Below are 25,402 nucleotides of genomic sequence, written 5' to 3' on the forward strand. Positions count from 1 at the left end.
TGAGTGTGTATGTGTGTGTATGTGTGTGTGTGAATGTGTGTGTGTGAGTGAGTGTATGTGTGTGAGTGTGAGTGTGTGTGTACGTGTGAGTGTGTGTGAGTGTGTGTGTACGTGTGAGTGAGACTGTGTGTGTATGAGTGTGTGAGTGAGTGTGTGTGTGTATGTGTGAGTGTGTGTATGTGAGTGTGTGTGTGTGTATGTGTGAGTGTATGTGTGAGTGTGTATGTGAGTGTGTGTGTATGAGTGTGTGAGAGTGTATGTATGTGTGTGAGTGTGTGTGTATGTGTGTGTGTGTATGTGTGAGTGTGTATGTGAGAGTGTATGTGTGAGTGAGAGTGTATGTGTGTGAGTGTGTGTGTATGTGTGAGTGTGTGTATGTGTGAGTGTGTATGTGAGAGTGTATGTGTGAGTGAGAGTGTATGTGTGTGAGTGTGAGTGTGTATGTTTGTCAGAACCTTCTCCACCAATGACCCAGTCGTCCAGTAGGAAGAGGACTTCTGGGCCCCAGCATGACAGACAACCCTTCAGGGAACTGTGCCCTTTTGGGCACCTCAGTTTTAAGGCGGGGTCCCTTCACCGCTGGGCAGAACTGGACGGTGCTGGTAGTGAAACAAGTCACCCAGGCCCCTGGACCAGCCGAGACCTCTGGGTGAGCTGTGATGACAAAGGCCAGAGCTGCCACTCCCGGGGCCGCAGCCCCAGCCTCAGGAGGCCCGTGGGAGGCCCCGCGCTGCCCCAGCCCCCAGGCCCCCGCCCCCCGCCCCCCGCCCCGTGTCAGCTCAGGTAGTGCTGAAGGCCCCCGGGGACAGCCGGGAACCACGGGGTTTCGCTGCAGAATCTGGGAGGGCAGTGCCTGTGGGGACAGGACAGCATCTCCCGGGAACTCAGCCCCCGGGACGATGTCCTCACTCTGAGCTGTGCTGGCTTGTGGGGCTCTGTCCGTTCACGACATGCGGAGAAGCTGACGGGTCTCCTGGCTCCCCGCAGTCTCCCAGCTCCTAGTCCTACCTCTGGAGGCCCCTCCCGGTTGCTGAGGTGGGTGTTTTATGCCAGACGGATCTGACAGGCTGTGCCTGGACACAACCACCCAGGGCCACCCTCCCGCCCCCTGCTAAGCCTCGGTCCGCTGCAGCCAGAGCCCGCCCACCAGACACCCCAACACCCTCACTCCTCTGCCCCTGAGACCCTCCAGGGCAAGCCCTCCTGCCTGACAGCGCACTGGGTCCCCATGCTGGGGGTCCTCAGGGCCCAGACAGGGATCAACCCTGGGGGAGCCAGGCAGAGCCAACAGTGGGGGGTGGCGGAAGGCCAGAGGCGCCCCCCAGAGCCGAGGAGCAGGTCCCCCGGGGCTGTCCCTCCCCGTAGGGGCCGGGACTGGAGGCACGCACAGGACACTCCCCACTGAGGACCCTGCCACCCGCCCCCACCCCCACCCCCGGGGCCTGGGTTCCGAGGGACCAGCCTGGGCCACGTGGAGATCTAGGAAAGACCAGGACACACGGTGGAAACAAACTCCTGTGTGTTATTAGTGAGGGCGGGGGCGGAGGGCGTCAAACCATTCTGGCCACCGAGGGGCCGGCGGGCTTGGCGGAACCGAGTGTCCTGGGCAGACTTCTTCGCTGGACCGTCTCTGGCTTCTCTTTCGGGACAGCAGCGCCTCCCAGGTCTCTTCTGGACCGGCTCTTCAAGCAGGACATGAGTAAGGCACACTGCAACAAGGGCCAGGGGCTAGCCAGACGCTGTGCCTCCAGGCAGGACACACACACACACAGAGAAGGAGAGACTAAGTCTCCCGGGACCCTTGGATTCCTTTCTGTTCCTAGAATGCCCCCTGGGGCAGAGAGCACAGTGGCTCAACCCTATCAATAGCAAGTACTACGGGGAGGGCACCAGGCACTGGAGCCAGTTAAAGCTTGGATGTCTCATCCCTGGCCGGTTGCTCAGTGGTAGAGCGTCGGCCTGGCGTGCAGGAGTCCCAGGTTCGATTCCCGGCCAGGGCACACAGGAGAAGCGCCCATCTGCTTCTCCACCCCTCCCCCTCTCCTTCCTCTCTGTCTCTCTCTTCCCCTCCCGCAGCCAAGGCTCCATTGGAGCAAAGATGGCCCAAGTGCTGAGGATGGCTCCATGGCCTCCGTCTCAGGTGCTAGAATGGCTCTGGTTGCAACAGAGCGACACCCCAGATGGGCAGAGCATCGCCCCCTGGTGGGCATGCCAGGTGGATCCCAGTCGGGCGCATGCGGGAGTCTGTCTGTCTGCATCCCCGCTTCTAACTTTGGAAAAATACCAAAAAAAAAAAAAAAACCCCCCAAAAAGCAAAAAACCCTAAAACTAAAAGCTTGGGTGTCTCAAATCCTCAAACCCAGCTGGGCAAGTGCTGTCTTACTCTCATTTCACAGATGAGGAAACCAAAGCTCCACAAAGTTTTAGGGACTTGCCCAAGACCACACAGAGCTAAGGTACAGAGGACTGTCCATTCCAACCCAGGGAGGTACAGAAGCTCCCTGGTCAGTGTGCTCGTTCCGTGTGTGGATCCGGCCGGCCTCCGTATCGGCGGGTCAGCTCGCCGTGGGCCCGGGGCTAACCTGGACGCTGGCAGAGTAATGTGTCATACCTGGTTCCTGCTGCCCACACATTTCTCAACGGCCTGAAAGTTTGTCTAAGTAACTATTCTCAGCCAAACACTAGGAGATGCCCATTGGAATGGAAGTAACCTCCCAGGAAGGGTGGATAAATAAACCACTATGACCCACAGGGAGCTTGTGAATGAGGTTATCAGATGAGGAAACTGGGACTGGTGGGCACTGAGGAGAAAGGGTTAAAGGGAAAAAAAGCAACAAAGAAGGGGCCCTCCCAGGAGGACAGTTAAGGCACACACCCAGGAGAGCCACCCAAAGGACAGGGGGGGACAAAGAGGGACAGGGAGGGACAGGGAGGGACAGGGAGGACAGGGAGGACAGGGAGGGACAGGGAGGGACAGGGAGGGACAGGGAGGACAGGGAGGACAGGGAGGACAGGGAGGGACAGGGAGGGACAGGGAGGGACAGGGAGGACAGGGAGGGACAGGGAGGGACAGGGAGGACAGGGAGGACAGGAAAGACAGGGAGGACAGGGAGGACAAGGAGGACAGGGAGGACAAGGAGGACAGGGAGGGACAGGGAGGACAGGAAAGACAGGGAGGACAGGGAGGACAGGGAGGGACAGGGGGGACAGGGAGGGACAGGGAGGACAGGGAGGACAGGAAAGACAGGGAGGACAGGGAGGACAGGGAGGACAGGGAGGACAGGGAGGGACAGGGAGGACAAGGAGGACAGGGAGGGACAGGGAGGACAGGAAAGACAGGGAGGACAGGGAGGACAGGGAGGACAGGGAGGGACAGGGAGGGACAGGGAGGACAGGGAGGGACAGGGAGGACAGGAAAGACAGGGAGGACAGGGAGGACAGGGAGGACAGGAAAGACAGGGAGGACAGGGAGGACAGGGAGGACAGGGAGGACAGGGAGGACAGGGAGGACAGGAAAGACAGGGAGGGACAGGGAGGACAGGGAGGACAGGGAGGGACAGGGAGGGACAGGGAGGACAGGAAAGACAGGGAGGACAGGGAGGACAGGGAGGACAGGAAAGACAGGGAGGGACAGGGAGGACAGGAAAGACAGGGAGGGACAGGGAGGGACAGGGAGGACAGGGAGGACAGGGAGGGACAGGGAGGGACAGGGAGGACAGGGAGGACAGGGAGGGACAGGGAGGGACAGGGAGGACAGGGAGGGACAGGGAGGACAGGGAGGGACAGGGAGGGACAGGGAGGACAGGGAGGGACAGGGAGGACAGGGAGGGACAGGGGGGTACAGGGAGGGACAGGGAGGGTCAGGGAGGACAGGGAGGACAGGGAAAGACAGGGAGGACAGGGAGGGACAGGGAGGACAGGGAGGGACAGGGAGGGTCAGGGAGGACAGGGAGGACAGGGAGGGACAGGGAGGACAGGGAGGACAGGGAGGGACAGGGAGGGACAGGGAGGACAGGGAGGGACAGGGAGGACAGGGAGGACAGGAAAGACAGGGAGGACAGGGAGGACAGGGAGGGACAGGGAGGGACAGGGAGGGACAGGGAGGACAGGGAGGACAGGGAGGGACAGGGAGGGTCAGGGAGGACAGGGAGGACAGGGAGGGACAGGGAGGACAGGGAGGACAGGGAGGGTCAGGGAGGACAGGGGGGTACAGGGAGGACAGGGAGGACAGGGAGGACAGGGAGGACAGGGAGGGACAGGGAGGGTCAGGGAGGACAGGGAGGACAGGGAGGGACAGGGAGGACAGGGAGGACAGGGAGGGTCAGGGAGGACAGGGGGGTACAGGGAGGACAGGGAGGGACAGGGAGGACAGGGAGGACAGGGAGGACAGGGAGGGTCAGGGAGGACAGGGAGGGACAGGGAGGACAGGGAGGACAGGGAGGACAGGGAGGACAGGGAGGGACAGGGAGGACAGGGAGGACAGGGAGGACAGGGAGGGACAGGGAGGACAGGGAGGACAGGGAGGACAGGGAGGGACAGGGAGGGACAGGGAGGACAGGGAGGGACAGGGAGGACAGGAAAGACAGGGAGGACAGGGAGGACAGGGAGGACAGGGAGGGACAGGGAGGACAGGGAGGGACAGGGAGGACAGGGAGGACAGGGAGGACAGGGAGGACAGGGAGGGACAGGGAGGACAGGGAGGGACAGGAAAGACAGGGAGGGACAGGGAGGGACAGGGAGGACAGGGAGGGACAGGGAGGACAGGGAGGGACAGGGAGGACAGGGAGGACAGGGAGGGACAGGGAGGACAGGGAGGGACAGGGGGGTACAGGGAGGGACAGGGAGGGTCAGGGAGGACAGGGAGGACAGGGAGGGACAGGGAGGACAGGGAGGGACAGGGAGGACAGGGAGGACAGGGAGGACAGGGAGGGACAGGGAGGACAGGGAGGGACAGGGGGGTACAGGGAGGACAGGGAGGGTCAGGGAGGACAGGGAGGACAGGGAGGGACAGGGAGGACAGGGAGGGACAGGGGGGTACAGGGAGGGACAGGGAGGGACAGGGAGGACAGGGAGGGACAGGGGGGTACAGGGAGGACAGGGAGGACAGGGAGGACAGGGAGGGACAGGGAGGACAGGGAGGGACAGGGGGGTACAGGGAGGGACAGGGAGGGTCAGGGAGGACAGGGAGGACAGGGAGGACAGGGAGGGACAGGGAGGGACAGAAAGGGACAGTGAGGACAGGGAGGGACAGGGAGGGACAGGGAGGGAGAGGGAGGGGCAGGGAGGGACAGAAAGGAACAGGAAGGACAGGGAGGACAGGGAGGACAGGGAAGGACAGGGAGGGACAGGGAGGGACAGGGAGGGACAGAAAGGGACAGGGAGGACAGGGAGGGAGAGGGAGGACAGGGAGGGACAGGGAGGGAGAGGGAGGACAGGGAGGGACAGGGAGGGAGAGGGAGGACAGGGAGGGACAGGGAGGACAGAGAGGGACAGGGAGGGGCAGGGAGGGCAGAGAGGTGGGGAAGTGGCCCTGCCCTCCCTGGGGGCTCACTCACAGGTGTGTCCTTCTGCCAATGGCTCATCAGAGCGTGAGTCAGGCTGAGTCCCCTCCAGAGGCTCCGCCACCTCTGCGCCCTGACCCCCTGGTTGTAGTAGCCACCTGCCTGCTCTCTGCCCCCCCATGGCCTGAGCTGCACCAGCCCCTACCTTTTCCCACCTACTTGTTGTCTCACACGCCCACAGCTCCCCCCATCCCGGGCCGACCTCCTGCTTTCTCTCTCTGGGTCAGCGGCACCACCATCTACCCACCGTGTCCCCCGGGGAAGAACCTGGAACCCACTCAGGGATTTCTCCTCCCTCCCTGGCCCTGTACAGTCAGTCCGTCCCAAGTGTGGTCAGTCCTTCCCTCAGTGTGCTCATGCCCATTCCCCTGACTTCCCTCCTCACTGCTACTGACGGGATCCAGCCCCTGTCCCCCCTCTCTAACTGCACTTTGAACTGCTCCGCCCCCGTCTCTGAGGAGGTCACATCACAAGGAGCCATCCGCGGACGATCTGGGAGGGGAACAGCAGACAGAGGATACAGGAGGCGCAAAGTCCCCGAGTTGAGGAACGAGCTGCTTGTGTTGAAGGACCTCAGAGGAGACCAGCATGGACCGCTCACCGACCCCCAGGGAGTCAGCGGGTCAGGACGGGAGGCAGGAAGCAGGTGTGGGGGTGAGCCACGTCATCACCCCAACGAGAGGCGGACCTCGGAACCCCTGGCACCCGTGACTGTGACCTGACGTGGACAATGGGTCCCTGCCGCTGTAATTACGATGTGAGTTAACGAGGTCCCACTGGGGAAGAGTGGGCCCTTCCTCTGATATGACCGGTGTCACCACGAGGGGAGGGACACGGGCACACACAGAGCGAGGACGGCTACGTGAAGACAGAGACGGAGTTGTTTGCGGCCGCAAGCCAAAGACAGCCAGCAACAAGGACACCCTTCTTTTTTTGTTGTTGTTTTTTTTTTGTTTTTTTTGTATCTTTCTGAAGCTGGAAACGGCGAGAGACAGTCAGACTCCCGCATGCGCCCGACCGGGATCCACCCGGCACGCCCACCAGGACAAGGAGGGACAGGGAGGACAGGGAGGACAGGGAGGGACAGGGACGCTCTGCCCACCAGGGGGCGATACTCTGCCCCTCCGGGGCGTCGCTCTGCCGCGACCAGAGCCACTCTAGTGCCTGGGGCAGCGGCCAAGGAGCCATCCCCAGCGCCCGGGTCATCTTTGCTCCAATGGAGCCTTGGCTGCGGGAGGGGAAGAGAGAGACAGAGAGGAAGGAGGGGGTGGGGGTGGAGAAGCAAATGGGCGCTTCTCCTATGTGCCCTGGCCGGGAATTGAACCTGGGTCCCCCGCACGCCAGGCCGAGGCTCTACCGCTGAGCCAACCGGCCAGGGCCAAGGACACCCTTCTTGACCAAACTTCAGTCAGGCTCCTCGGAACCTGAGCCTCGTCTCAGCTTGGCCTCAACTTTGGCCTGGGTTATTTTATTAGTGAGAGAGACAGAGACTGAGAGAGAGAGAGAGAGAGAGAGACAGAGAGACAGACAGACAGGGAGAGAAATGAGAAGCATCAACTCTTTGTTGCGGCTCCTTAGTTGTGCATTGACTGCTTTCTCATATGTGCCTTGACCGGGGGGCTCCAGCTGAGCCAGTGACCCCTTGCTCAAGCCAGCGACCTTGTGCTCCAAGTCGGCGACCTCGGGACTTTGAACCTCAGCGTCCCAGGTCGACGCTCTGTTCTCTGCACCACTGCCAGCCTGGTCAGGTCTGCTAAGCTCCGTTTTAGCCAAGAATCTCGCTAAGTCAGTTGACTGAGAATCCCCCACCCCCGTGATTCTTGATGAAGCTCTTTATCCCCAGCCCTGATGTCTAAGTGCTTCACCTGCCGTTGGCGAGAACGTGGCCCCCAGTCCATGGAGCAAGCATCCCCCTATCCCTGAAAGCGAACCGAGAGCCTCTTAGTACTTTTCTAATGACCCTGTCCCTCTGCTCGTCGGCTGTGACCCCACCCCCATCCTGGCTGTGTCTGGAGTTGAGGTTGGTCTCTGTCCCCCTACGGACACCCATCTTGCATAACCTCTTCCTCACCGTGTTTAACAAGCACCCGGTACAATATATTTTCTTTCGTGCCGGCTGCCGCTGAAGGACTCTACCCAGGGTCTTAGGGGGAACGGGGCCCTTCCGACCCCCTGACTCCAGAGGTCGAGCCCTGGTCTGTGAGAGAACACACACCTACCTGCTGGGCTAAGCCACCTACTTCTTGGCACTCTGTCTGGCAGCCCCAGAGATAACAGAGGCCCGTGCCGTCCTCTGCGCCACCCGGAAGGTGGGGCGTACCTTTTCGGAGTAGTTCAGCGCCTTTTCCATCTCAGACATGATGGCGTTGACGTCATCACTCTCGTAAATGCCTGGAAACCAAGCGCACGGTGAGCGTGGGGCCAGTGGGTGATGCCGCCAGCACGTGGCCGTGTCTGCTCCTGGGAGGGCACCGTGTGGAGGTGACCCGAGCGGGAGGGGCCGACTGGGGTCTTACTGGGCTGAGCTGACCACCCCGACCCCAACACTGTAGTTACGGTGAGGTTACCAACAGTGGGGGACGGCCCTGGGACCCAGCACCCCAGCACCCAGCCAAGAGCTTGCACCACAGGAAGACCAGGTCCTGCTGTTCCAGTGACTGTAAGGACCCACCTGGGGCTCACGTAAAGCGGCTCAGGGGGGTAGTGAACACTGACGACTCTTTCAAGAGGGACTAGAGTCTAATGACTAAGAAGACAAGAGTCTGAAGTGGGTCTGCCTGGGTTCACTCCCGGCTCCACCACCTGCGGCCTGTGTCCTACTCTTAGGCAGTGTGGGGAGAGGGGGGGCAGAGAGGTGCATTCTTTGGCATCTGCTGTTTTTCAAATGTCTTCAGCTCACAATCATTCTTGATGCCAGCGACCATGGGGTCATGTCTATGATCCCACGCTCAAGCCAGCGACCCTGCGCTCAAGCTGGTGAGCCCATGTTGAAGCCAGTGACCTCGGGGCTTGAACCTGGGACCCCAGCGTCCCAGGCTGATGCTTTATCCACTGTGCCACCACCAATCAGGCCAGCTCCCAGTAATCCTTATGCCCAATGGGCACATTTTGGAGGGGTGTATGCTGATCCCCTATAATTATCACAATAACAAAAAGCGCTGCTCTGTGTTCCATGTACAACGGCCTCGTCACCCACCTGCTGAGGAACATTCCCTCCGTGGGAAACACTAAACTGAGGGACCTTTAGGGATGCTTCCGACTCTGACATTCTAAAGTACTGAAAAATGGTTTCACTCTTCTTTACTTAAAAAATTGTGGTAAAATACACCTAACATAAAATTTACCATTTTGCCTGACCAGGTGGTGGCACAGTGGATAGAGCATCAGCCTGGGATGCTGAGGTCCCAGGTTCAAAACCGCAAGGTCGCGGCTTGAGCGTGGGATCATAGACATGATCCCACAGTCGCTGGCTTGAGCCCAAAGGTCGCTGGCTCAAGCCCAAGGTCGCTGGCTCAAGCTCAAGGTCGCTGGCTCGAGCCCAAGGTCGCTGGCTCGAGCCCAAGGTCGCTGGCTCGAGCTCAAGGTCGCTGGCTCGAGCCCAAGGTCGCTGGCTTGAGCCCAAAGGTCGCTGGCTTGAGCCCAAGGTCGCTGGCTTGAGCCCAAGGTCGCTGGCTTGAGCAAGGGGGTCACTGGCTTGGCTGCAGCCTCCCAGTCAAGGAGAGGCTCCCAGCCTCCCATGTGAGAAAGCAATTAGTGAACAACTAAGGAGCCGCAACAAAGAGTGGATGCTTCTCATCTCTCTCCCTTCCTGTTCGTCCCTATCTGTCCCTCTCTCTTTCGTTATGAAAAGAAAACAACTACCATTTTAACCAGTTCTCAGTGTGCGGGTCAGCGGTATTAAGCACATCACCCTGCCGTGCGGCCAACCCCCTCGTCCCCCTGTGATGAATGAGTTCTGACTCCCTGAACAGCAGTTTTCCGTATTCGAACGTGGTTGTCACCTGCCGCTCTCCTGGACCCTGTCACCTGGCCCTGGACGCCCCGATGGCCCAGGGAGCGACGTGGGTCCTGAGAGACTCCGAAAGGAAAAGGCGGGTGACTCTGCCAACACTCACGCACCTGTGTCTCCAAACCAGTGGAAACGGCCGCCGGCCGCCCGGGTGAGCTCTCGGTAGGCGGCGGCCGTGTCGGTGCGGCCGGCGTAGCGGGCAGGTGGCACGGCGTCCATCCGGGGCTCGCCCACGTAGAAGAGACACACGTTGAGATGGAGGTCGCAGCCCCCACAAGCCTCAGCCAGGTAGGCGCTCAGCGTGGGCTGGGGGGGACAGTGGGCGGGGGACTCTGAAGCTGCCGGCCTCAGGTCAGCGCAGCCTGACCCTCTTTCTCCAGGGTCTACAGCAGGGGTCCCCAAACTTTTTACACAGGGGGCCAGTTCACTGACCCTCAGACCATTGGAGGGCCAGACTATAAAAAAAACTATGAACAAATTCCTATGCACACTGCACATATCTTATTTTAAAGTAAAAAAACAAAACGGGAACAAATACAATATTTAAAATAAAGAACAAGTAAATTTAAATCAACAAACTGACCAGTATTTCAATGGGAACTATGGGCCTGCTTTTGGCTAATGAGATGGTCAATGTCCAGTTCCATATTTGTCACTGCTAGCCGTAACAAGTGATATGACATGCTTCCGGAGCCATGACGTGTGTGTCCCACGTCACCGGAAGTAGTACTGTACGTGAGCGACGCTGCGCTTTGCAACCTCTCACTGACCACCAGTGAAAGAAGTGCCCCTTCCGGAAGTGCGACCGGGGGGGGGGTGTCGGATAAATAGCCTCAGGGGGCCGCATGCGGCCTGCGGGCCGTAGTTTGGGGACCCCTGGTCTACAGGGTGCCAGGTCTGGTGCCTGGCACTGAGGATCGAGAAGGCCAGCGAGCAGGGTCACAGTTTCTCTGTCTCACTAGGGTGCGGCCGGGGAGCTGGACCCGAGAGCTCGGTTACCCCAGTGTTACGACACCAGGCAGCTTGTTGGAAATGCACACTCTCTGGCCCAGGCCGGACCTGGGCCACCAGGACCTGCACTTGGACATCCCTGGGTGAGTCTCCCGCCTATGATGGAAAATCATCCTGGAGAAACAGCCGCTAGGCATTTACCTAGGCCAGATGTGGGGTCCTGAAGAATGGGGTGCCCAGGGCCTGACCAGCGGTGGCGCAGTGGATAGAGCGTTGGACTGGGACGCGGAGGACCCAGGTTCAAAACCAAGAGGTCGCCAGCTTGAGGGCAGAGTTGCTGGCTTGAGCAAGGGGTCACTCAGTCTGCTGTAGCCCCCCAGTCAAGGCACATACGAGAAAGCAACCAATGAACAACTAAGGTGTCGCAACAAAGAATTGATGCTTCTCATCTCTCTCCCTTCCTGTCTGTCTCTCTCTCTGTTTCTCTCTGTCACAAAGAAAAAAAAGAAAGAAAGAAAAGAGAGAGAGAGAGAGAGAGAGAGAGAATGGGGTGCCCAGGGCATCGGAACACCCACCACGTCCTGGTCAGGGATGCCCCCTGTGAAGAGGTAGATGGCCTGGGACTGCTGCTTATCTCTGTCCTTGAAGTCCACTTCCACTGCCTTCCGCAGGGCGCTGAGGACGTTCCTGCTGCCCTGACACTGCAGGGTCAGCGCCCACCTGGGAGGCAGGGAGGGCTGTGCTGAGGGAGGCCAGGCGGCCAGAGCAGAAGCAGAACGGCAGGTGCTTTCAGACCTGTGCCCGTGTCTGTCGGAGGGGAGGGACTCCCCTTCCCAGGGGCGAGGGGGGACAGAGGGAGCAGCACCTCCCAGGCCGCCCGCAGACACCCCAGGCCGCCCGCAGACACCCCAGGCCGCCCGCAGACACGGCCCGTCACCTACTGCCAGGCGCTCTGCAGGCTGTCGTGGCTCACGGACACCATCCCGGGCCTCCAGCTTTCCACGGTGCTTCCAAACCTTGGAGACAGGAGAGGGGGCTTGTCCTCAGGCAGGAGACGGGTTCACTGCGCTCCAGCTCTGTTGGGCTCCCCCGGACCCAAGGAGGCCAAAACCCTGATTCCACCTCCAGAACGCCAGGCTGTGGCCGGCCGGGCCCACCGCGAGATTTCCTTGCCGGCCTGCGCAGTCACCGTGCAGGAAGGGCTGGGGCTTTCGGTCCCACCAGGGTCGGATGGTGGTGGCCAAACCCGGGACGCGTTTTGGTAGCTTGTGTCGCCACGGGAACTTCCCCACCCCCCAAGGCAGGAACCCGGTCCCCCTTTCTCACGTCCCCCAACACAGACCCGTGCCCACAGCACAAATTTCACTCTCTGCACCATAGTTTCTGTGTGTGTGTTTTTAAAAGATATGCATCATTTCATTTTTCCTATGAGACAGAATTTAAATCCTTGAGTAGAGGACTTATCCCCTTCATCAAAGAAAAGGTGACTTTCTGCCTGACCAGGCGGTTGGCGCTGTGGATCGAGTGTCAACCTGGGACGCTGAGGACCCAGGTTCAAAACCCCGAGATCGCCGGCTTGAGCACGGGATCGTCCACATGATCCCAAGCTCACTGGCTTGAGCAAGGGGTCACCGGCTTGGCTGGAGACCACTGGTCAAGGCACGTATGAGAAGCAATCAATGAACAACTGAAGCGGCACACTTATGAGTTGATGCTTCTCATCTCTCTCTCTCTCTTCCTCTCCTCTTCTCTCTCTTTCTCTCTTTTAAAGAAATTAAAAGGGGGAGCTCTCTGGTTCAAGACTGATTCTTGACTTCAGCATGGCCAGTCTCTTCTGAGACCTGGCACCTGTCTGTCCCTCCCGACAAAGCCGTAAGTTCCCTGAGGACAGGTTGTGTTTTAACTCCCCTGTGCCTACCGCCTGGTACAGAGACCGACACAGGGCAGGTTTTCCAATAAAAGTCTGCCGAACAGCCTGACCAGGCGGTGGCGCAGTGGATAGAGTGTCGGACTGGGATGCTGAGGACCCAGGTTCGAGACCCCGAGGTCACCAGCTTGAGCGCGGGCTCATCTGGTTTGAGCAAAGCTCACCAGTTTGGACCCAAGGTCGTCAGCTCGAGCAAGGGGTTACTCGGTCTGCTGAAGGCCCGCGGTCAAGGCACATATGAGAAAGCAATCAATGAACAACTAAGGTGTTGCAATGAGCAATGAAAAACTAATGATTGATGCTTCTCATCTCTCTGTTCCTGTCTGTCTGTCCCTGTCTATCCCTCTCTCTGACTCTCTCTCTGTCTCTGTAAAAAAACAAAAAAAAAGTCTGCCGAACAAATAATGGATAGGTAAGGGAGTAAGCACGTTGCCTAAACTGTTTCTTTAAGCATTTTTTTTTTCTGTAGAATTTATTAGGAAAAGATTAGGCTCTGGTACAGAATAATATATAATATTAACTGTTGACTTAATGGGTTTAGAACACTCCCTATTAGGGGTGAAGTTATGTAAAAAATGTATAATTCAAGTGGGTTCCTTTTCTTTCCTTCTCCCCTAATTAGTTAAACTGGCATGCAATTAAAAATATGTATGAAACTATGCAGACATTCAAATGATATGTTATGGTATCTATTTAAGCTAGATGTCATTTTTAAACGTCTACCTATAGTTACATATAATTTAAATATCTAGTTATAATAAAGAATATACAGTTAGGTAGCCCTGGCCGGTTGGCTCAGTGGTAGAGCGTCGGCCTGGCATGCAGGAGTCCCAGGTTCAATTCCCGGCCAGGGCACACAGTATATTATCTACAAAATATTTTAATTTAAATCTTTATAGTTTAAATTTAGATATACAGTTATTTAGAGATAAAAATCCAGATTTTAAAAATCTATTTTTACATGGAATTGATGATAGAGCGTTTAGATCTACCTGTATAATTTAGTTGTATACAGCTGCCCGTGAAATTAAAATCGAAATCATCAATGAAACATTTGCCTTTGCCAGACCCCACGCTGGGAGCTCAGACTGGGGACCCACCTAAGGGCCCCTCTCTTTTTTTCTCTCTCCTGTGTTTATCAGCAGCGTGTCGGCCAAATGGGGCAGTGGGCGGAGTGACTTTATCCTTGGCCGATCAAGCAAGTGTGTTTGGGGGCTGCTTGTTACCTCTGCCCCCGTGGGACTGCTCTGCAACCATTTAATTATTCAACGCCCCAAACAAGATCCTTGGAATCAGATAAACCAACCGGCCCGACCCGGGGATGCTTGCTGGGTCCCCGACAGAACATCTGTCCTCTGGCGACCCAACGCCCGGAGCCTCAGCCCAGCGGTGACGGTGACGGAGGTGACAGCAGGGCACACCCTCCCGCCCGACCGCCGCCCCCCCCCCCCCCCCCGCCGGGTACCGGGGAGCTTACGCCACCACATTGAAGGCGTCCTTGTTGGACAGCTGCTCCTCCAGCAGAAGCCGCAGGGCATGCTGGCTATGAATAATGTACATGGAACTGGCCGCGGAGAAATCGAGCAGGACAAGCACCCTAAATAGAAACACAGGCTGGAGGAGGAGGAACCGGATCTCTCAGATAGGGTTCTTTTTTTTTTTTTGCTGTTGTTGTTCCGTTTTTACTATTTAACGCGTTTTCCAGGGGAACCTGACAGGCCAGGCTCATCGCCGGCCAAAACATCTTCTCGGCGGTTTGAGGTCAGCAGAGGTGGGTTGGCAACGGTGGAGTGTGTGTGTGTGTGTGTGTGTGTGTGTGTGTGGGGTCGAGGGACCTTCTCTCTGAGGGGGTCCCCTCGGGGAATGAAGTCTCACGGCAGTGATGCTGGAAGGGGCAGGGGGGGCATATGCTGATGTGCTCGCAGGTTGTTCCTTGTTTTTCAGCACTGGGGGACAATCTTATCAGTTACGGGCTGGGGTCCTTGAGGGGGGACGGGAACGAGGCCAGCAAGTGAGATGTGGGACGAGCTGTCTCTGTGCCTCCGGGGAAAGTGTGTTTTTTTGTTGTTGTGTCCGTTCTCTGTTTGAAGATCTCTAGACCCAGCAGCCCCCTCCTTTCATGATTTCAAATCCTGTGCTCCCACCACCTCCCTTCTGGGGACCCCTCTAGGCAGCAGACGAACATCCACTGGGTTTAGAGTCAGAAAACTTTTGGTTTGAGTCCCACTTTCTGTGTGTGGCCTTAGGCAAGTCACCAAACTTCTCTGATCCTTGGTCGGTTTACTTTAAACTATTTATAATAACACTCCTCGTAGAGTTCCATTAAGAAGGGTAGGCCCCGGCCGGTTGGCTCAGTGGTAGATAGAGCATCGGCCTGGTGTGTGGATGTCCTGGGTTTCATTCCCGATCAGGGCACACAGGAGAAGCGCCCATCTGCTTCTCCACCCCAACCCCCCTCCTCACATTTCCTCTTTTCTCTCTTTCTCTCTCTCTCTCTCCCTCCCTCTCTCTCTTCCTGTCCTGCAGCCATGGCTCCATTGGAGCGAGTTGGCCCCCGGAGCTGAGGCATGAGGATGGCTCCATGGCCTCCACCTCAGGTGCTAAGAAGATCTTGGTTGCTGAGCAACAGAACAGCAGCCCCAGATGGGCAGAACATTGCCCCCTAGTGGGTTTGCCAGGTAGATCCCGGTTAGGGCGCATGTGGAAGTCTGCCTCTCTGTCTCCACTCCTCTCACTGAATAAAAATAATAATAATAATAACTAAAGGATATAATAGATGTAAAGTGTTACAAAGTATACTATTTTGTAATGCTACACTGATGTGACACATCAAATAAGGTATGGAATGATAATGACAGTTGTAACGGATACCCATTGTTTCTCCCGACTCAGCCACCATGACCTCTTCTGGCAACAGCATCCCGGAGTTCCTTTGGGAAACCCCTCTGCCTCTATCCACCCATTTGTCGTGGGTAGAACAGACCCTACCCCCAGCTTTACCCCTAGGCAATCAGAACCTCACGGCCACCCCGGCCAGGGTGAAGGGCTCATGGACGGGCGCACGCCCCGAGCTCCAGGGGTGGGTGCGGAAGCTGGTGGAAAGTAAGTGAGGAGCTTCCGGGGATTATCTTGCCACCTGGAGGGGTAGCCCGCCTGGAAACCAAGCCGTCAGAGAAGGGAGAGCGGAGAGGGGGGGACAGATGCCTGACCTACAGGAGCCGCTGTTACCGAGCTGTGCCTGGAGGCGACTCTCAAATCAGTCCTGGATGTTCAGTCACCTTAACCAGACTTCTCTGTTGCGTTGAAGCCAACGTGCACTTAGCTTCTGTTGCTTCTTGACTAAAAGAATCCCAACTAACACAGTGATAATATTATTGATGTTGATAAGGGATGGTGGTGACTTTTCCCTCCAGCGGTCCTGCTGAGTGACACGCTGATCCTTAGTCTAAGCGGCGCCTTCAACCCGTAGGGAATCCGTGACTGGGATAAGCGGTGCCGTGGCACCCCCCCTCCCAAACCCAGGAATGGCAAGACTTCGGGGACAGGTACCTCTTTTCACAGACGGTGCCCCAGATTCTCCTGCTGGCCAGGGACAGCCACTCAACCCGCCTCTCATACGTCCTCATCGCTCTGCCCAGCTGTTTCTGCAAAACCCCCGGACCACACAGAGTGAGCCACGGCGCCCCGGGTGGCCGATGAAGGGTCTCTGAGGAAAGGGGTGTCTCCTAGCTTTCTCTGGAAAGGGTGTGTCGAGGCCATGGGTACCCCAGCCGTATAAACATTCCACTAAATCAGGGACAAGTCTGCCACAAGACCATGAAGAAGAGAATCCAAGTATTTTTATTGCCCCATATAGGGGAGGGGGTAGATCTTGTCCCAGAGGATTAGAGGCTGTTTATTTGTGTGTGTGTGTGTGTGTGTGTGTGTGTGTGTGTGCGCGCGCGCGCTGGGGTGGAGAAAGCGCTAGAGGTGCTGTGGGTGGACACAGCATCTTTGTTTGCAGGAGAGAATTCAGTCAACGGCTTGGTATCTCCACATTACTTTTTTGTTTGTTTGTTTTTGTTGTTTTTGTGTGACAGAGACAGAGAGAGGGACAGATAGGGGCAGACAGGCAGGAAGGGAGAGAGATGAGAAGCATCAATTCTTCTTTGCGGCTCCTTAGTTGGTCAGTGATTGCTTTCTCATCTGTGCCTTGACCTGGGGGGGGCTACAGCCGAGCCAGTGACCTTGGGCTCAACCTCAGGGTTTCGAACCTGGGTCCCCCGCGTCCCAATCCAAAGCCCTATCCACTGCGCCACCGCCGGGCCAGGCTCTCCACATTCCTTGACGCCTTCTTTCCATTCCTCCTTCCCTTACCCCACATCCTGAGCCACTGGACCCACCACTCACCTGGTACTCATAGAGGAAAGGCAGGTCCACGTGGACATTCTTCACTGTCCCATCATGCCACTGAAACTGTATCATTGCCCTCTGTACTCAGGTGCGGCCAGGAGGGGCAGGTGAATGGAAACACACCGTGAGGAGGAATGTTAAGTTGGTTTGAGCACTGGTGTTCTGACCACATCTGGGGTCAGATTATACCATGTACTGCCCCTCCCCCTCCACCCCAAACAGGCCCTCGCAGGTCACTGCCTCGTCCAGGGCTGGCAGTGGAAGGCCTTCAGGACGATGGCTCCCCGAATGAGTCACGCCTGATGGCAAGTCCAGCTGCCATCTTAAGGAGGCTCTTACGAACACTGGAGACTTCATCAGAAAATGTGGTTGGAAGTTTTGGTCATAACAGAGTACGAGATCTGACCAACATACTGGCCATGGGTGCTTAGGTTGGGGAACCCAGACAGGCCTTCATGGAGACTTCGAGAATCAAATTTGTTCACCTTGTTATTGCATTCACAACCCAGTTGTCCTATCTACATCGTGAACGATCACTCCATCCGTTGAGTCATTCATCCGCCCACTGCTTGAATCACCTCTCTTCCCTTTTTAGTCTTCCATCTTTCCATTCACTATTCCTTTCATTTCTCCATCTTTCCACCCTTACTTTAATTTTTATTTTCATCCCTTTGTCCTTTTTTTCTATCTTGTCATTCATCCTTCCTTTTTCCCCTCCATCTGTTCATATTTCCATCCACCTTTCCATCCATCCACCCATCCACCCTTCTCTCCTTCCCTCCCTCCTTCCCTCCTTCCTTCCTTCTTCCTTCCTTCCTTCCTCCCTCCCTCCCTCCCTCCCTCCCTCCCTCCCTCCCTCCCTTCCTTCCTTCCTTCCTTCCTTCTTTCCTTCCTTCCTTCCTTCCCTCCCTCCCTCCCTCCCTCCCTCCCTCCCTCCCTCCCTCCCTTCCTTCCTTCCATAAATCCATCCACCTATCCACCTTTCGTTTCCTCCTTCTTTCCACTCATCCAGTAAACGTTCAGTGACTGCTTACTTGTACTTCTTATTAGAGAGAATTTTTTTTTTCTTTTAAAGGGTTCATCCTCTGGCAAGACTTAGACATGGAACACATACACCTATTAGTACATTACAGGAGCTCTAGGAGAAGTCTGTACAAGGCTCAGTGAGGACACAGGGGAGTGAGTGTGCTCTGAGTTGGGTGGAGGAACCTTTCCTCATGGAGGTGACTGTGGGACCCAGTTTGTTCCCTCTTGTTTCCTTGTCAGGTGGGGAGAAAGCCTGCATCCCACTCTGGGCCCTCAGGCCCATGCTTCTCGGCCTTATGATGATTATCTTCTGAATATTTAAAAAGTAGAAATGTGGCCCTGGCTGTTTGGCTCCATGATAGAGCATCAGCCTGGCGTGTGGAAGTCCTGGGTTCGATTCCCGGCCAGGGCACACAGGAGAAGCGTCCATCTGCTTCTCCACCCCTCCCCCTCTCCTTCCTCTCTGTCTCTCTCTTCCCCTCCCGCAGTCAAGGCTCCATTGGAGCAAAGTTGGCCTGGGCGCTGGGGATGGCTCCTTGGCCTCTGCCCCAGGCACTAGAATGGCTCTGGTTGCAGCAGAGCGACACCCCAGATGGACAGAGCATCGCCCCCTGGTGGGCATGCTGGGTGGATCCTGGTTGGGCACATGCGGGAGTCTGTCTCTCTGCCTCCTTTCCTCTCACTTAATAAGGAAAAAAAAAGGGAGAAAGAGAGAAATGTCACAAAGGAGCTCCCTGCAGAGGTCGGAGAGAGGCACCTCATGGACAGTTGATGACACCATCTTCTGGAGAATGGGCACAAATCCCTCGACGGGAGAAAATGCATTGGGAGCCAGGACCTGATAAAGGCTTAGCTTCTTGGCTGTAAAAATAAACGGTGGGGTCTGAGGCCGGCCGATGCCCTGCGCCGGGGATCCCGCGCCCCGGGTTCCACCTTCTGTGGAGATTTACCTTTCAGGCCGTTGACCTTGAGCCATTCTGCCGATGTCGTGTCCGAGTTCGGGAACTCAATTGTGAGGGGAGCTTCGTGCTTTGGGGGGTTAGGCAGGAGACCTCTGAGGGGCCCTTTGGTCATCTCCGTGGAAATCTAAATTAACACGAAACATCCTCCTGGTCCTATTTCAAAGCTGCAAAGTCCTCAGTCTCCCCCCACCTACCTAGTTCCCCCCCGAGGGGAAGACTCTTATAACGTCACCGTTATAAGTACATTCAAGGCAGCTCTGCCTTCCCTTCTCCCTCTCCCCCTCCCCCATCCTTCCCTTCTCCCTCTCCCCCTCCCCCATCCTTCCCTTCTCCCTCTCCCCCTCCCCCATCCCCTTTATTGGAGGTTTCTGGCATTTCCGGGGGAAGGGAGAGACATCACCCCCAACTCCCTCCTTCTTCTATTTGTTCGTCCTCCCGGCCCCTCCCACCCTTGACCTCCAGATGACAGCCCTCCCTTCCCCCCCCTCCCTGGGCTCAAAACACAAGGTTTCAGGGAACTAAAAAAGCTAACTCTACACAGGGGTCCCCAAACTTTTTACACAGGGGGCCAGTTCACTGTCCCTCAGACCGTTGGAGGGCCGCCACATACAGTGCTCCTCTCACTGACCACCAATGAAAGAGGCGCCCCTTCTGGAAGTGCAGCGGGGGCCGGATAAATGGCCTCAGGGGGCCGCATACGGTCCACGGCCCGTAGTTTGGGGACGCCTGCTATAGGGGGTTCCGATCTAGCCCAGCCTCCCTCACCCACATTTCTAAACTGAAAACTGGAGGCTCTGACAGGTTAAACCACACAGCTCGTGTGGGAGGAAAACACAGAACAGCACCTCCCAAGTGCCGGACAGCTGAGTACCGTGTTCACGAGTTCTGCAACATCCAAACACCACTGTCCCGCAATGTTCTCAACTGGATATACTTTTTAAAAAAGGAGTCTCTTTGGCCCTGGCCAGCTAGTTCAGCGGTAGAGCGTCGGCCAGGCATGTGAAAGTCCCAGATTCGATTCCCGGCCAGGGCACACAGGAGAAGCGCCCATCTGCTTCTCCACCCCTCCCCCTCCCTCCTCTCTGTCTCTCTCTTCCCCTCCCACAGCCAAGGCTCCATTGGAGCAAAGTTGGCCCGGGCGCTGGGGATGGCTCCATGGCCTCTGCCTCAGGTGCTAGAATGACTCTGTTTGTAACAGAGCGACGCCCCAGATGGGCAGAGCATCGCCCCCTGGTGGGCATGCCGGGTGGATCCCGGTCGGGCGCATGCGGGAATCTGTCTCTGCCTCCCTTCTTCTCACTTCAGAAAAATACAAAAAAGAAAAAAGAGTTTTCTTTTTTGTACTTAATTTTAGAAAGATGTATTACTACCATCACAAGCTAGATTTAAACACAGAACATTAAAAAAAAACTATTAATCTATGTATCTCCCTACAATCATCTCACAAACCACACAGAGCACAGGTACTTCGTTGTGGGACACTCTTAGGAGAAGGGGGTCTGGCCACCAAACAGACCTTGGCTCAACCAGATGCAACCATTTGAGACCTTGGCTCAACCAGATGCAACCATTTCCTGTGTCTGTGACGCTGAGCCTGTGATGTCACCTGTGAACGGCAGTTGGCCCGTCTGCGAGACGGGGTTACAAATACATCTGCCGCAGCAGCCGGTTGTCGCAGAGATGAACATAAGGCGTTTGGAGGAGGAGGCACTGCGCCCACCTCATCCTGAGCACTCAGCAAACGGGACGTGTTACGAGTGTAACACTCATGTCCCAGCGATTATGTAGGATCAGCGGAAGGGGTGGGACTGACGGTGAGGACCCTCGTTGGGGCGCTGTGCTTCTCTCCCTGCAGCCGGCCAGCGTCCGGGCGCCCCTGGTGCTCCTCTGCCCACAGCTGTCGGCTGGCCATCTCCACAGCACGGCGCTTGTGCTGTTCTGCCCACGTGAAAGGAACTCACCGAGCGGGGACGTTGGCCGTGACCGAGGGGCTCGGGGAAAACTGTCCTCTAGACCTCCTGCTCTGTGTGGTTGAGGTTTCCACTATTCTCCACACCGGGGGACCCTCCCCCGACATACACGCTTCAGCCACAAGAGCCCTCGGCGCACAGGGGAAGGACGCCCGGCCCGCCCAGCTCGCAGCTCTGAGGTACACCTGGCCTGGGCTCACTTTCGGGGCGAGGAGGCTTGACAGCGCTGCCCTCCGGCTGACCGACTGACCGGCGAGGAAGGAGAACAGAGTGAGACCCGCCGAGGAACTCTGGGAGAAGGTCCCCGAACCTGCGCTCCCGCCTACCTCCTCCATCACGGCCGCGAGCTCCTCACAGGGGCCCCCGCAGCGCAGGGCGTGCACCTGCCCCAGGAGGCGCTGGGCCTTCTGGGTTTCGGCCAGCAGCTGGACGACGTCCGGGCTGGTGCAGATCTGGGGGGGTGGGAGGAGCAATGAACCATCTAGAAGTCACCGAGCGATCGGTCAGAGCCAAGGCAAGAGAGGGCAGGTGGCAACAGGCAGCAATGTCCACTCCCGAAGCCACGTGGCAGCTGTTCAAACCCAACCTTGTCAACTGGGGTCTATGTTTGAGGCAGGGCTGGCAAAGGTGCCGTGTTCCATTGGGACAGCAGTGTTTTTAAACAAGGGAAAGGCAGCCTGACCAGGCGGTGGTGCAGCGGATCAAGCACGCACCCGGGACGCTGAGGTCCCGGGTTGGAAACCCTAAGGTTGCCGGCTTGAGCGTGGGATCATGGTCACGTTCCCATGGTCACTGGCTTGAGCCCAAAGGTCGCTGGCTTGAGCAAGGGGTCACTCTCTCTGCTGTAGCCCCCTGGTCAAGGCACATATGAGAAAGCAATCAATGAACAACTAAGATGCTGCAACTATGAGTTGATAGTTCTCATCTCTCTCCCTTCCTGTCTTTCTCTTACTTAAAAAAAAAAAAAAAAAGGTTGCCTAACCTAAAAATGTGAAAAACACTTTACACCCTCTAGTAGGGCTCCGATAACAATAAATAACTTTAAAAGGACTGTAGGAAATATTGGCGAGAATGCTTGCATATTACTGGTGAGAACGTACAAGGATGCAGCTGCCACGGCAACAGTGTGGCGGCTCCTTCAAAGATGAAACAGAATTGCTCTACGGCCAAGCATGGCCACTCCTAGGTATTGATATGTACCCCGAATTCTTGAGAACAGGGATTGGGATACTCACACACCAATATTCACAGCAGTTCAAGTTCACAAGAACCAAAAGGGAGGAAACCACCCAAGTGTCCATCAATCAATGAACGGATAAACCAAACGTTAGGATATCCAGAAAATGAAATATTCTCACCATAAAAAAATAATAATAATAAATAAATAAATGAGGTACTGGACCTGCTACTACATAGACGAAACTTGAAAACATTTTTCCTAAACTGAAAGAAGTCAGACGCAAATGTTCTAGGATTCCGCTTGTGTGACATATCCAGACTGAGTCAGTGCACAGAGACAGAGGAGCAGGTCAGCGGAGGCCAGGAGCGGCGGACTGACCGCTTACGGGTGCGGGTTCCTTCTGGGGTCCCAGGTTCGAAACCCCGAGGTCGCCGGCCTGGGCGCGAGCTCGCCAGCTCGAGCGCGGGGTCGCTGGCTTGGGTATAGGATCATAGACACTTTCCTATGATCGCTGGCTTGAGGCCCAAGGTCGCTGGCTTTGGGCAAAAAATGTTTTGGAATTAGAGAGAGGTGGCGATGGCATGACATTGTGACTCTATAAAGGTACACTAATCGTACACTTTAACGTGGTTGACTTTATTTATGTGAATTTCATCCCATTGAAAAAGAAAATGTAGGCCCTAGCCAGTTGGCTCAGTGGTAGAGCGTCGGCATGGTGTGCAGGAGTCCCAGGTTCGATTCCCGGCCAGGGCACACAGGAGAAGCGCCCATCTGCTTCTCCACCCCTCCCCCTCTCCTTCCTCTCTGTCTCTCTCTTCCCCTCCTGCAGCCGAGGGGAAGAGCAAAGATGGCCCGGGCGCTGGAGATGGCTCTATGGCCTCTGCCTCAGGCGCTAGAGTGGCTCCAGCTGCAATGGAGCATCGCCCCCTGGTGGGCATGCCGGGTGGATCCCTGTCGGGCGCATGCAAGAGTCTGTCTGACTGCCTCCCCGTTTCCAGTTTCGGAAAAATGCAAAAAAAAAAAAAAATGCAAAAAAAAAAGAAAATGTAAAGAAATCACATATGTAAAATAATCCAGATTTCTGGTTCTTTTTGGAAGAAAAAAAACCCAGAGGACCGGGCGACACTATGGTCACCTTGCTGCAGAGAAGACGGGCGGGGCTGAGCATGGGCACCTCTCGGGTGGGGCAGGGCCACCAGGGGTGGCGGCCACATTTTGTCACCCGTGCACGGTTGTTTTGCTCATAATGAGAGAAGACAGTGAGATCTGCTGTAGCCACATCTCCATCAAGAGTGGGAAAACAGGCCCTGGCCGGTTGGCTCAGCGGTAGAGCGTCGGCCTGGAGTGCGGGGGACCCGGGTTCGATTCCCGGCCAGGGCACACAGGAGAGGCGCCCATTTGCTTCTCCACCCCCCCTTCCTCTCTGTCTCTCTGTTCCCCTCCCGCAGCCAAGGCTCCATTGGAGCAAAGATGGCCCGGGCGCTGGGGATGGCTCCTTGGCCTCTGCCCCAGGCGCTAGAGTGGCTCTGGTCGCCGCAGAGCGACGCCCCGGAGGGGCAGAGCATCGCCCCCTGGTGGGCAGAGCATCGCCCCTGGTGGGCGTGCCGGGTGGATCCCGGTCGGGCGCATGCGGGAGTCTGTCTGACTGTCTCTCCCCGTTTCCAGCTTCAGAAAAATACAAAAAAAAAAAAAAAAAAAAAGAGTGGGAAAACAAGATGCGAGACAAGAGTCACTGGTTTTAAGAGAAAGTATTTCTTTTCTTAAATTTCTTTTCAGGCCCTGGCCGGTTGGCTCAGTGGTAGAGCGTTGGCCTGGCGTGTGGAAGTCCCGGGTTCGATTTCTGGCCAGGGCACACAGCAGAAGCGCCCATCTGCTTCTCCACCCTCCCCCCCTCCTTCCTCTCTGTCTCCCTCTTCCCCTCCTGCAGCCAAGGCTCCATGGGAGCAAAGTTGGCCCCGGGTGCTGAGGATGGCTCTGTGGCCTCTGCCTCAGGTGCTAGAATGACTCCATCCACAATGGAGCGACGCCCCAAATGGGCAGAGCATCGCCTCCTGGTGGGCATGCCGGGTGGATCCCGGTCGGGTGCATGTGGAAGTCTGTCTGCCTCCCCGCTTCTCACTTCAGAAAAATACAAAAAAAATTAAAAATAAAGACAGATGAGTTTTAGTGTGAATGTATTAAATAAAAAATATATATATTACTTTTTAAAAATTGATTTTAGGAAGAGAGCGAGAGAGAAACAGGAACATCGATCTGTTCCGTACGTGGCCAGACTGGGGATCGAACCCGCAGCCTGTGAGCTGCAGGACGATGCTGCCACCCACAGAGCCATCCTGCTGGAGTGACAGACTCTTGCCCAGGCCAGCCAGTTTCGTGTATTTGCTGGCTCTCCCTAGCTCCCCCAGGCAGTGACCCTGACACAAGAGAATCCGGGCAGCGAGGTAACAAGAGGAGGGGGTGTTGCTGAGAACACTGTGGGCTCCCTGCTGTGAAAGGCTACACTTTGCAACACCGGGACACACAGCTGTGCCTTGACTCACGGCTGTTAACGGTCAGCAGTCCAGATGCAGCCTATTGGCCGAGTCTCCATCCGTCAAACGGATTGACACACACATACTGGCTAACTCTCACCTCCGCTGTGGACACAGGGCACGCAGGACATCGTTTCTAAAATTCTTTACATGTTTAAAAATAAAAGTTTCTTTCTTGATTTGACAGAGAGAGGAGAGGGCGGGGGGGGGGGCGAGAAGTCCCCTCTCCTTGTGAGGTTATTGTTCACGGGGACGGAGGCGCTCCTGGACGGACGGGGACAGAACGGCTCTCTCGCTCTCTCGTTCAGGACTGGCTGCTGAGGGTCCCCTGCGGGAGCCGGGGTCTGTCTGGACAGAACTGAGACACCTGGTCCAAACTCAGAGCCTGGACGGGCGCAGAGGGGCGGCGGGCTCACGTGGGCGGCAGCCGGAGAGAGGGCAGGGCTCTGCCCACTGGTCTCACAGGGGTGTGATCAGCTCATCATACATGCTGACCGGAGGACCTCCTGTGACTTCACGGCCCTGTTTCCCACACGTTCATTTTAACCGGATGGAGCCTGTGTAAGCCCCCTGAGCTCTGGGGGGGGGGGAGTGGCTCAGACCCCCACCCCCCTGGGGCACAGAGAGGCAGGCAGGGAACAGAGCAGAGAAGGCTCACCTCTGCCTCTGGGGTGTAGCAGTGGTAGTGACCCCCAATAGCTCCTGCCAGGTTCTTCAGGACAGCCTGTAGGGATGGCAACAGGGTCAGCCCCTCACGGGGGCGATGCCCACACTGCACCAGACTTCCTCCTGGGGAGGAAGTTCCCCAGGGTCCCAGCACCCCCCACCTCCTGGGCCCAGCTCCCCAGGGTCCCAGCACCCCCCACCTCATGGGCCCAGCTCCCCAGGGTCCC

General features: G+C 56.7%; 1 protein-coding gene across 1 annotated transcript in view; it reads right to left on the reverse strand.

Moving 5' to 3' along the window:
• VWA3A (von Willebrand factor A domain containing 3A) overlaps positions 1–25,402 on the reverse strand; it is a 67,527-nt gene that overhangs the window by 16,730 nt on the left and 25,395 nt on the right. Inside the window, exons 11-22 of the mRNA XM_066383449.1 lie at positions 25,168–25,233; positions 21,125–21,250; positions 18,817–18,952; positions 18,624–18,727; positions 16,838–16,918; positions 15,998–16,092; positions 13,926–14,045; positions 11,463–11,537; positions 11,097–11,241; positions 9,681–9,876; positions 7,882–7,952; positions 1,557–1,709 (exon numbers count right to left, since the gene is read on the reverse strand). Of these exons, the coding sequence (XP_066239546.1) occupies positions 1,557–1,709; positions 7,882–7,952; positions 9,681–9,876; positions 11,097–11,241; positions 11,463–11,537; positions 13,926–14,045; positions 15,998–16,092; positions 16,838–16,918; positions 18,624–18,727; positions 18,817–18,952; positions 21,125–21,250; positions 25,168–25,233 (1,368 nt within the window). The remainder of the gene's footprint in view (positions 1–1,556; positions 1,710–7,881; positions 7,953–9,680; positions 9,877–11,096; positions 11,242–11,462; positions 11,538–13,925; positions 14,046–15,997; positions 16,093–16,837; positions 16,919–18,623; positions 18,728–18,816; positions 18,953–21,124; positions 21,251–25,167; positions 25,234–25,402) is intronic.

Source organism: Saccopteryx leptura, chromosome 4 (genome assembly GCF_036850995.1).
Source record: "Saccopteryx leptura isolate mSacLep1 chromosome 4, mSacLep1_pri_phased_curated, whole genome shotgun sequence".
NCBI classification, from domain to species: domain Eukaryota; kingdom Metazoa; phylum Chordata; class Mammalia; order Chiroptera; family Emballonuridae; genus Saccopteryx; species Saccopteryx leptura.